Source organism: Mirounga angustirostris, unplaced genomic scaffold (genome assembly GCF_029215605.1).
Source record: "Mirounga angustirostris isolate CCGP_5_RB_7025 unplaced genomic scaffold, mMirAng1.0.hap1 SCAF_6, whole genome shotgun sequence".
NCBI classification, from domain to species: domain Eukaryota; kingdom Metazoa; phylum Chordata; class Mammalia; order Carnivora; family Phocidae; genus Mirounga; species Mirounga angustirostris.
In genome coordinates, this window is record NW_026991714.1 from 149,800,121 (window position 1) to 149,812,205 (window position 12,085).

Genomic DNA, 12,085 nt, shown 5'->3' on the forward strand with positions numbered 1-12,085 from the left:
GTTTATTGTTGATTTGGTTTGAGAACCTTGTCATAAAGGCTCCCTGAGCCTTGCCCAAGTCCCAGGTCCCACTGGTTTCTTGCCCCGTCTGACCAGCTTTCTCGGGTGCTAGCTCTGTCTCGTGCACCCTCGAGGAGAGGACGACATTCTTACTGCCCGATTGGGCGGCTCTGAGCTGCAGACCACAGAGACAGTGCACCTGCTGGGCTGGGAAGGTGGGGCCTGACTCTCTCTCCGAAAAATGTCTTTGGAAAAGTGTGGATCCTTTGATCTGATCAGCCGACGCCAGTTGAAAACACCAGGAGTACCAAGGATGGGGCTTGGCTCAGGAAAGCAAGAGGCCTAGAGAGAGGGCGATGACTGCAGGGTCTCTATTTTTTCAACTGAGCCACAGCCCTTGAGTCACCATGGCCCTTCTCATGACATACGTCTTCATGCTAGAGGGACTGGAAAGGGACTGTCACTCACAAGCTCCTGGACTCGCTCACTGGACAAGACCTAAAGCTAGTTCTAGTCCACCTTGCTCCCCTCTGTGCTGAGGGGCCTCAACTGGTGCTCTGGATTCTTCCATACCATAGCATCCTCATCCATTCAAACATCAAAGACCTATGTGGAAGAGGAAATTCAGAGGTCGTTGAATATGAGTCTTCCCACAACAACTGCCTGGAAAAGCAGCTGAATTGTAGAGGCATCCCATAAAACGTCTTCACTGGGGGTGCCTGGGTGGCTCAGTCGGTTAAGCATCTGCCTTCGGCTCAGGTCATGGTCTTGGGGTCCTGGGATCAAGCCCCACGTCAGGTTCCCTGCTCAGTAAGGAGTCTGCTTCTCCGTCTTCCTCTGCTCCTGCTCGTGTGCTCTCTTTCTCTCTCAAATAAGTTAAAATAAATAAAATCTTTAAAAAACAAAAAAAGGTCTTCACCAGTGAGTCACTTACAGCTAGTAAGTGAATTAAACCAGAGTTGCCCACCCTGTCCCAGTGAGTCATCGCCAGCCTGAATTATTGCTAAGGGACAGTTGTCCTGGCTGGTGTCTTCTCTCTCATCTGCCATGCTCCCTTGTCCAGTGAGGTCAGTGTTGTCCTATCTGACTGGCCCATCATCAATAGCTGGTCCGCTCTCTATAGCCACTGCTGTCTGGGAACTAAGGACAGAGTTTCATCAGAAGAAGAAAAAAAAAGTTTGGGGCGCCTGGGTGGTGCAGTCAGTTGAGCATCCGACTTGGTTTCGTCTCGAGTCATGACCTCAGGGTCGTGAGGTCAAGCCTCGCATTGAGCACGGGGGTCTGTTTGAGATTCTCTCTCCCTCTCCCAACCCCTCCCACTTGTTTACTCTCTCTCTTTCAAATAAGTAAATCTTGTTAAAAAGAAGAAGAAGAAGAAACAAAAGTTTGTATTCATGAAACTTGAAGAAATGGGACTTCCTGAAACTGGGAAGTTCAGAATGATGGAGACAAGATGGTTCTCTCAAGAGCATGTAGGAGCTAAGATCATCTGATGGAAAGAGGTGGTGGGACAGATGCACATCATGCTTCAAGTAACTAGCAATGTCAAGAATGCAATAAAATGGATTAAGGATTTTAATCAGAAAACAAGGTTGTGTGAGGATCTGGTGCTTTTTCATTCAGGGCTGTGGTAAACCTCATAGCCTAGCTATGAGCTAAAGCAGGACGTTCAAACCCACGGGTTACAGCAGTTCATTCACGGAGGTAATCTAAATTTTGATCGCATTGGATCTGTCTTCTCCCTGGTACTGAAATATCTTCCAGGGTGTTCACATCAGAAATATGAATTGCCCACACTCCTTAGAGCCCTATCCAATTAAAAGTAGATGAAAATCTCCCTAATGCAGAATCCTTTAAGACCATGGGGAGGTGGGGGAAGCCGGGAGAAGGTGTTATTTATAGAAAATCTGATGGAAAACACAACCATGTCACCTCAGGGTGAGTCGGATAAGATATTTATTCAAGACTAACTTTTTATTTTTTATTTTTTTAAAGATTTTATTTATTTATTTGAGAGAGAGAATGAGAGAGAGAGAGCACTAGAGGGAAGAGGGTCAGAGGGAGAAGCAGACCCCCCGCTGAGCAGGGAGCCTGATGTGGGACTCGATCCCGGGACTCCAGGATCATGACCTGAGCCCAAGGCAGTCGCTTAACCAACTGAGCCACCCAGGCGCCCATTCAAGACTAACTTTAAAAAAAAAGAAAAAAAAGAACAATTACTTTTGATATGCATCTAAAGCATCTCATCTGTCATTTAGGATAAAAACAGGTTAAGCTTTTACTCAGTAATAAATTAGACACCCGGACACTCTAGGCAGCTAATAGAGTGCGTGTTTGCTTACAGAAAACTTAAAGAAAAATTGTGACAGAGAATCACAAGTAAAAGTAATGTTTTCTTTGAAATGGAAATACTCTAAAGGAGGAATTGGTCACTGGAGCTTAAAAGAAATATTGGAAGTGAGAGAGGCCCTTCCCAGAAACGTGAGCTTGGGCCCCGGCAGAGGACCCCGGGGAGGATCTCGAGCAGCAGATTAAAATATTCAGAGAAGGCAAGGCAGCTCTGAAAGTTCCAGCAGGATGGAGACTGTGGCGGCTCTGGGAGGGAGAACAGGTGTTCAGACCCAGGAAGGGCATCGTGGCCACTCTCTTCCTTCCCTGGGCGCTAGTCCCATCTCAGAAATCTTTCTCTACTCTGGGCTTATTTTTATTTTGTCTTGCAGACTATTAAAGTGTAACTCTTATTCCAGAACTTTTTTCCTCATAAAAAAATAGATGGTTTATTTAAGTCGTAGCTATAAAGAGTATTTTAAGTCTGTTGGGCTGTTCACTAATATGTAAGACCCTCCATGGGTCATTCTACTAAGAAGCAAAGACCAACCAGCAGATGAGTCCTCAGTGATAAGGGTGTGCCAGGAAGGGGCCCGGCAGCTTGCATTCTCAGTGGGAGCCTGGAATTCCTGACTAGCCTAGTATCCTTTCAGACCCATCTCAGTAGGAGGGGGTGGGAGAAGCTGCAAGCGCTAGCACATCATCATTGTTATGGGCTGAATGTCTGCATCCCACCTCCCACCCCTAACCACCAAATGCATATGTTGATCCATCACGTGATAGTATTTGGAGATGGGGCCTTTGCAAGGTAAATACGTTCATACTGGGTCATGAATAGGGTTGACCCCCCATGATGGGATTCCTGCTCTTCTAAGAAGAGAAAGAGAGCTCGCCCAAGGCCCTGTGAGCACACAGTGAGAAGGTGCTGGTCCACAAGTCAGGAAGAGAGCCCTCACCAAGAACTGAATCTGCCTGCACCTTGATCTTAGACTTCCCAGCCTCCAGAACTGTGAGAAATAAATGTCTACTTTTTAAGCCACCCCATCTATGGTACTTTATTATAGCAGCCCAAACTAAGACAGTCATCAAAAGCAAGAACTTTGGAAAAAGATCAAGCTGGGCCAGGTACACCTCTCTGTGCCCTTGGGCAACTTACTGACCTGTCTAATCCCCAGCTTCCTTATCTGCAAAATGGGCATAATGAAGTCCCGCCTGACAAGGCAAGGGAGTTGCTGGACAGAGAGCAAGCTTGGAATCACTTGTCCTGACTTGAGTGCTGTCATCTTGTGGGAATGGTGGCGGTCGGGAAATGGATGGTTCCTGGCTGGGGACAGTATGTGGGATGGTGTGGTGCTTTCCTGATTTGAAGTCAACAACCTTCAATTCTTTGGATAAACATTCTTGACGGGCCCTCGACTGAGGTCTAGTTGTTTTCATTAACGCTCAGTTCCTCAAGGGGTTTGTGGTCTCTGAGAAGGAATAACAAAGAAGCACTCCAGTTTCTGTACATAACCAGAAGGTTGGAACTCAGGGGATCCTGGGTCATCATGGGAGCCCAAGGAGAGTTGGCACCCAGAAAGGCTTCCTGGAGGAGATGGTTCCTCCATATGTGACCTGTTCTTCTCGAGTAAACCACTTTATTTTTCCCCAAGAAAAATAAGGGAAATTCAGGTCTTACCGTATGCATCAACAAAGTATTCCATAATGTCCAAAGTTTATCAGCTTTCTAATAAATCAGTTACCTGATTGGAAATCCCCTTTCAAACTACTACCCCAACAAGTTCCCCCTTTCAAAATGATGGCAGGCTTTATAGCCTCACAGTATTTGCACACAGAAACCAACTCCTTGCGAGCTTTAATTTAGAGTTGAAATATATCTTGTTCTTTCTGACAGTCCAGTGTTTGTTCACTGGGATGATTTGGGAAGGTAGCAAAACCAGGCTCCTTGTAGCCTCTTCGTGCACGGCGGTTCCTTCCACCAGCTCCCCTGCTGCTCCGATGGATGGGCTTCAGCAACCATCCTGGCAGCAGGAGAGAGGACGGAGCGGGCCAGACCTGGCGGCCAGACTGCTCTGACCCTGGGCAGAGGCCAACATGACTGGCAAGCCAATAGTGGACCCGTTTAGTCAACTGGCGTCTGGTCATGAGCTAAAGGACATGAGCCTCTAGAAAATACTTGTATTTTTCTAACATTATTCTGTAGTGTTTTCAGATTCGGCAAGTGTATTTCCAAATTATTTTATGGTGAGCAGTTGTATTATTATTTCATTCCTTGACTGCACCATTCAGCGTTGGGTTTCTGTTTCTCCTTTTTCTTTCTTTTTCTTCACAGATGTGGGAGGAGGCCATTGCTCTTGGTAAGGAACTTGCCGAACAGTATGAAAACGAGATGTTTGATTACGAACAACTCAGCGAATTGCTGGTAGGTCTCCTTTTCTTTCTAGTTAAATGAACACAGGCGATCTACACTTGTCTTTCTGGGCTTTCCCTTTCAGTTTTAACTTGGAGAGTCTCTTCAGGTCTTCTGCGGCCTTGGCCATGGTCCTCCATTTTGTCCAGGAGGAAGGTCTTCATGTATTTGCGGGCTGATTCTGGCCCACAACTACTCACTTTTATTCCCACCTGAGCTCTGGAAACCAGACTCTAAGATTTCTCTGAGCCTCTGTATGTAAACAACCGCTGACCCCATGTGTACAGTGCTCTTGACGGCCTAAGAGTCTCTGAGAATTGCTGCTGGATTAAAACTGACCCTGTCTACAAGGGGGGTGCGTGATGGGAGAGTAGCCCAGACCCTTCTCCCGCCATTAATTTAGACCAGAATTCTGCCCTTTTAAGTTCTTCTTTAATGTATGCCAGTATCTAATTGATAACAGTTTTTAAAATAATAAAGACCAGCCATTTAATCATAAGAAAAACCATTTCTATGGCACCTCTTTGGTTATCGAAAACATGGGTAAATCCTACTGGTTACTGAATTTGGCTCTTTTGGTCAGATTCCCTGCTAAACACTGGGAGTGGGTGACAAATTCTATCAAAGCCATGTGGCAAGATGACCAGTATGCCTGTATCCACACTGCGCCTCCCACCCAGCTGGAATTGCCAAAGCTTGAAGAGCCCACTGGAAGATTCTGGAAGAATGGATGCTCAAATAATCTATTCAAACCTGAAATTTTCTTTCTTCCTTTCAGAAAAAACAGGCTCAGTTTTATGAAAACATCGTCAAAGTGATAAGACCTAAGCCTGACTATTTTGCTGTTGGCTACTACGGACAAGGATTCCCCACGTTCCTTCGGGTAAATTTTGATTCTGTTTAATCTGAGCCAGGATTGCTCCATGGCCAGAGAGCTCCTTCCCATTCTGATGGATGATTTGAACTTTGCATCCGTGGGTCAGAGTCTGAATCTGTGCTCTTCATAGCTCTGTGTGCTTAGCTTAGGGTGTGAAAGAAGGCCTAATAATATTTTCTTTGATTGCATATAAACTTCCCATCTGATTTTCCCTAAACAGAACTGGAGATTTACGTGTGTTTTTTTAAATTGTGGTAAAATACAGATAACATAAAATTTACCATCTTAACCAGTTTTAAGTGTACAGTTCAGTGGTATTAATATTGTTGTGCAATCATCCATCTCCAGAACTTTTTCATCTCTCCAAACTGTAATTCCATACCCAGTTAAACAGTTAGGTCTGTATTACCCCACCTCCCAGCCCCTGGCAGCACCATGCTACTTTATGTCTCTAGGAATTTGCCTATTCTCGGTATCTCATAAAGTAAAATCACACGGTGTTTGTCTTTTTGTGTCTGGCCCATTTCCCTCGGCATAGGGTCTTCAAGGTTTATCTGTGTTGGAGCATGTATCTGAATTCCCTTCCTTTTTATGGCTGAATAATATTCTATTATACAGCTATACCACATTTTGTTTATCCATTTCTCCTTCGATGGACGTTTGGGTTGTTTTGGTTATTGTGAATAATACTGCCATGAATGTGTATATTTTTAATTCTATGAGCAATTGTAAGTGGATTTCCATGGCCACATTGCTGGGGATTCTGAATCACGTTCCATCCCTTAGACAGGTGTGTGTTGTTTGACACACAATCGAAGAAATACCGTGATCGTCAGCTGGATGCCCATTCCCTAGCACTCATGAGGCCAGAGGAGAAATCGTGTAAATAAATGCTGTTTGACCTACTAGTAGAATTGTTTAAAGTTTCTCTTGGTTGCCATTGACCAGTGGGTCATGATTTCCTGTCATTTCTTATGACATTTTTTTTTAAGACACATGGTTTTCTCTTATGCTGGGAGACCATGCGGGATTCCTCTGGTTTCCGGGAAGGTGGTCTCTTGCCTAGAACACAGCTGTCTGGGGCAGTTAGATCCAGTCAGGAGGTTTTTCTTGTCCCAGAGTGTGTTCCTTTGGGCCTGGTGGTTCTGATTACACAGAAGACCCTGACAGGATGAGACACCCTTCGTGGTGCCACCAGCAGGAAGGACTTACTTGCTGAGGACCCGACATTGTTTATATGACATCTGCAAGCGAGCCTCGCAGGCCTGCTCTGCTCCAGAAGGTGACCTGTTGGTTTATGCACTCCCTCGGGGTCCTGGGTGACTGGGGCATCAGCCCCACCCTGTCACTGCTGGTCGGTCCTCTCCTTGTGCAGCTGTGACAGGACATGCCTAAGACAGCGGTCAGTCAGAAACCCAGATTCTGGAGAACATCTTCTTCCCAAAGAATGAATAGGGACGTTTGGTTATAAATTAGGTTATAAATCTTCCCTTAAATTAGGGAAGATTTTTGAAATTAACTCTATTTTAAATAAAAAACCCAGCTGAAGAATATTAGGAGCTTGGAGTCGGTGTTGTTGAAGGCTTCGATTAATACATATGAATCTGTAGGCGTGTCCCCATGTGTGTCTCTAAGAAACAGAGAGACTGACCCTAAATCGTGGCGGACCTGAGCTGTGCTGAGGCATTACACCCTGTATGTGGCCCTCTGGATGGTGCTGTCACTCACGGACACTAACCATGGCTCTGCCCTGGCTTCCTAACGTGCTGGGGGCAGGGCAGGCACGTTGCAGTCCCCGAGCCAGTTGATGCCTGGCGTCTGCTGGGAGGGCACACATGCCATGTGCTTCAGGGACTGCACCGGGTCATCTCCCCGTCAGAAGGACAAAATGCAAAGTGCAAATGAAGAGTTTCACGGGCTTGATTAATATTGAACTGATGTCCCCACCACACCTGAATAATTTCGTGGGACTATAGCAATATATTTATTGTGCTTCACAGATCACCTGTCAGGGGCCAATCTGACAATGACATTAGCAGTTACAGAAAAGCGGGTGAAGTGTTTGTCTGTTTAATGCCTCTGAGAACTGACTGTCCCTTTTGCTTTGTTTTTCTTTAAGAATTGGTCTCAGTGGGTTGTTTTTTCGTTTTGTTTTGTTTTGCCTTCATGTTAATATTTATGGTGCTTACAAGGAATAAATATCTTTGACTGTATATACATTTCCCCCTTATTTTCACGCTTGAAGGGACTGCTTCAGAATGCAAAATGATAGACATTTCTAGAAAATGTCAGTAGTGTTTTCATCTATAACCCACTAGTGTTTTTCTATTAAAGCCTTTATATACATTTTATTATTATGTCTTCTAGAGTAAAGCATAATAAATGCATGCGAGTTCATAGTAACCTGTTATTCATTAAATCTTCCTGAATTTCTGAAATATTTGGCTTTATGTAGCCTTAAAAGATGCCCACACTGTGTATTTATATTCCTAATTAAGACTACATATTACTTTGGTTTCTGCTTGACATTATTTTTTTAGGGAAAGAGAACATTTTTCTTCCATAATGGGTACTTTAAGACATACCTAAGCACAAAGTGAAAAAAATATTCAATTCTTAAAGTGTTCCTTCTTTAGTGATTTATAGGGACTCAGAATAAGTCAGGGCTAGGGAAGGAAATAAATTGAGTACCACAGGATCTCTCTTTATCTTTTGAAAATTCATTAATTAGACAAATTTTAATTTGACTTCACACTAGTCTCTAGGAGATAAGTGTAAAAATAGCCAGTGGAATACTATCCTGTCTGGCTGTCTGTCTCTCCTTCTCTCTGGCATCTGGCCGGGGTCATGACAGATAATAGGGCTGCATCTGACTCATGGCCAGCCAGTCTGGGGCCTCTGGCTCAGGGTCCCCTGATTGAAACAACAGATCCCATGAGGAAAAGCATCAGCCTCCAGCCTCCCATTTCTCGGATACTGTGGTGTCTTTTCCTTGTTGCAGTTTTCCTTTAGGATCAGACAGCCCTAGGGTGGGGCGGGCAGGATGTTGGGAGGCCGGGGGTGAAGGCTCGGGAGCCCGCAGTGGCATCATACTACCCATTGCCACCTTTCTGTGATTCAGTAGACAGCTCAGAACACACTGTTGAATCTGTGAAGGTACAGAGACCTGTTATATCTTAGAATCAGAAAATTCCCTAGAGGTACATTTAGGGAGGGACTGTGTCGTACCCAGACAGAAATGGCCTCAACAGGGCAGCCTGTGTAAGGAAGAATGCTCGCCAGCCTGACACCCACCCCAAGGTCACCTCGCCCTCGAAAATCACCCCCCAATGGACTCTCCAACTTGAGATTTATGGAGGTGACAAAGCGTCATTGAAGATGGACAAAATCCAGCCTTTAGAAGGAAAACTCTGATGTTCTACCTGTCACTCACCAGTGGGTAATTCTCCACACAAGGCTGACGTGCGGTGAGGGAAGTCCTGTCATCCCTCTCCGGTCTCTCACCCCCGGGGAGGCCACGGCCCTCACGCCTCTCTCCTTTGGTCTCGACCCCATTCCCTGTGGTTCAGCTCTTACCTTGGTTGTGTCCTGTCGGAGACGGCTCAGAACGTCATGCTCAGGCTCTGAACGTTGAGGCCCCACCTCAATGTCGTCCTCTCTTAAATTCCTCTCAGAGGATGAAAGCTATTTAATTAGGGCCTACCCGAAAAGAAAAACATGGAGACCAGGACCCACTTGCCCTGATGCCTTTACCCTCTCTGGGCACCTCATGCCCCCTAGAAGGTGGACCCCGATCGCTCACTTGGTTCTTCCTGTTTTTTTAATTGATTGTTACTGTTAAGACTGAAATACATCAGTGGACCTCAGTAATGTTGTGTTCAGTGCTTCTTAAATACTATTAACTTATGTGGCTCGTGGCTGTGCCTTCTTGATTAATAATGGCCAGTGCAATTACAAGCTGTTCTTCAATTCAATGACTTCAAACAAAACAAAACAAAACAAAAAACCTCTCAAGCATATTTTGAAGACCAATGCATTTGTATATGCACAGGTCCTGGCCTTCCGCTGTGGTGGTATTTAATGAATGTCATTGTTTCCAGGGGAAAGTTTTCATTTACCGAGGGAAAGAGTATGAACGCAGGGAAGATTTTGAAGCTCGGCTGTTAACTCAGTTCCCGAATGCTGAGAAAATGAAGACAACATCTCCACCAGGCGACGATATTAAAAACTCTCCTGGCCAGTGTATCCTTTCCGACAACCCTATGGAACGTGACACCATCACCATGCTGTGCGCCCGGGTGGGTGGGTGGACCTGGGGGCCCCATCACGGCTGATGTCCACCCCTCCTGGTGATCCTTAACCCCCTTCACCCTCAGATATTCAGTGCTTCACCGTAAAGCCCAAACTCGATCTGCCCCCGAAATTTCACAGGCCTGTGTCGGAGCAGATTGTAAGGTAAGCACCCCATTTCTCCTACACACCGTGAGGACGGTGAAGGGCTGTGAGCTAAGAATTTCACTCTTGAAAGGGTGGGTTTTAGCCTTTGATTAGCTTTCCAGATGCTCTTTCTGTTTACTTAGAAGAGCGAGGGAAGCGAATTCTTTGCAGCATCAAAACAGTGAAGGAAGAAGTTAGTGTGTGTTGCTGGATGGCACGAGAGCTATTCCTTTCCTGATGCGGGGAGATGAGGAAAACTCGGGAGGACAGAGGGGGCACTCTGGTCTCCTTGTGACCTTCTTGGCGGTGGGGAGGGTGGGGGTTCCCTGCAGAGCTTCTCAGCAGGGCTCCAGCCCAGCCCCAACCCAGCATTTCTGAGTCCCCACACCTGGGGAGGAGGACCAGAGTGTTTGCATGTGTTTCCTGCCATAAGGCAGGAAAAGGAATCGGGTCATTTGCTTTTTTGGGTGGAGAACCCTTAGACCCCTGCAACACCACGATTATATAACATAGGATTATGAGGCAGATTTTTAGACTCACTGGTCGGCTCTCCGAATTTGAGGGTTTATGCCTCTACATTGAGTTGCCCCTGACCTAGCAATGCTGTAGAGACCGTCTGCTTTAGATGTTTCTTTGATGTCAAGAATTTTCTTTTCTATGTGATCCATGTTCTGGTTAAGAAATTAACCTGTTCCATGGCCTAGTAATGCTCAGAATCTGCTTATTTCATATCCTGAAGTTTGGTGGGTTGTGTTCTTCCTCAAAGTTCACTCTCCTTTCTTTAACCTTTTATCAGCCCTAATGGGAAGTCAGCTAGGACTCTGTTTATTGATGAACGATTGCTTTCACAAGGCACCTGTTTCAAGTTTTGCAACAGTTTGTTTCAGGAAGAGGTGTTAAAGCCAATAGCGAATCGTAGCTGATGCTCGGCGATCTCGCTGTGACGTGGGGAGGCGGCCGACATTTCAGGGCTGAGGAGGAATGAGTCTGCCTCTGGCTTATGTGTGCCACCCACCCCTTCCCCAGGGAAAGAAAGGACACACTTGTCATGTGTGCCACCCTTTGTGGTTACAGACTCTGCCTTCTGTAGAGCTGAAGCTAAGGTATATAAGGTCTTTATAAAAACAACAAACACATAATTTTTAAAAAATTTAATAAAAACGTTATTGGGTTCTTTTAATAAATTGTTGAATCACTGAATTAAACTGATAAAATAAATGAAGATTTTGAAGTAGTAAACACAGGAGTGGGGGACGCAGGCCTGTTGCTCTCCTTCGCTTCACCTTCTCTCTGCGTGTGCCTGCTTCGCTCTTACTCCGGGTCTCTTCTCCCCTGAGGGTTTGCAGGGACAGGGAAGAGGCAAAAACTCAAGGTAATGTTTCCATCTGCCAGCATCTCTCTCCCGAGGCTGGCGGGGAGAGAAAGCCACAGCTGTCGCTCGGGGTCAAGGCTGGGGATATTTTAAGGGACGCAGGGACCTATCAGGAGGCCAGACCCCACGTCTAAAAGCATATCGGCTGCTTTGGGGTTAAACGTCTAATGATTTGTCTGTCTCTCTACAGTTTTTATAGGGTGAACGAGGTCCAGCGATTTGAATATTCTCGGCCGATCCGCAAGGGAGAGAAAAACCCAGACAATGAATTTGCGGTAAAAAAAACAACAACCAAAAAACCCCCAAAGAACTCTTTTACCACCAACAACACTACCTGTGGAAAACCGGCCTCAGAGGCGACCACAGGGCATATTAGATGCGTTTGTGCCTTGTGTGCAGAAATCCAAATACCAAATCCTAACCCCTTCAACTGTAGTGAAGGGTGAACATCTCATAGAGGATGTCGCTGAGGCCTTAAGGTGCTAGCAGAAGGGGCCAGAGTGCTGAGACCCTGCTTCTTACCCTCCGGGCATACTCGCCTCCTTCCTCACCTTCTCTGAGTTGTCTCCCTCTGGGTCCCGGGCCCCCGAGCACCCTACTGGTGTGTCTAATACAGATAGACACACAGAGGGACCGAGCACTTCAGGGGCTTTCTGCTGAT

The 12,085-nt window shown here is 45.9% G+C and overlaps 1 protein-coding gene across 6 annotated transcripts in view; it reads left to right on the forward strand.

The window, feature by feature from the left end:
• The window catches only part of DOCK1 (dedicator of cytokinesis 1), a 489,580-nt gene that overhangs the window by 446,806 nt on the left and 30,689 nt on the right, over positions 1–12,085 (forward strand). For all 6 annotated transcript variants that reach the window (XM_064595456.1, XM_054508462.2, XM_054508463.2 and 3 more), the window contains 5 exons: positions 4,661–4,750; positions 5,517–5,621; positions 9,716–9,857; positions 9,992–10,070; positions 11,615–11,699. In XM_064595456.1, coding sequence (XP_064451526.1) covers positions 4,661–4,750; positions 5,517–5,621; positions 9,716–9,857; positions 9,992–10,070; positions 11,615–11,699 — 501 coding nt within the window. The remainder of the gene's footprint in view (positions 1–4,660; positions 4,751–5,516; positions 5,622–9,715; positions 9,858–9,991; positions 10,071–11,614; positions 11,700–12,085) is intronic.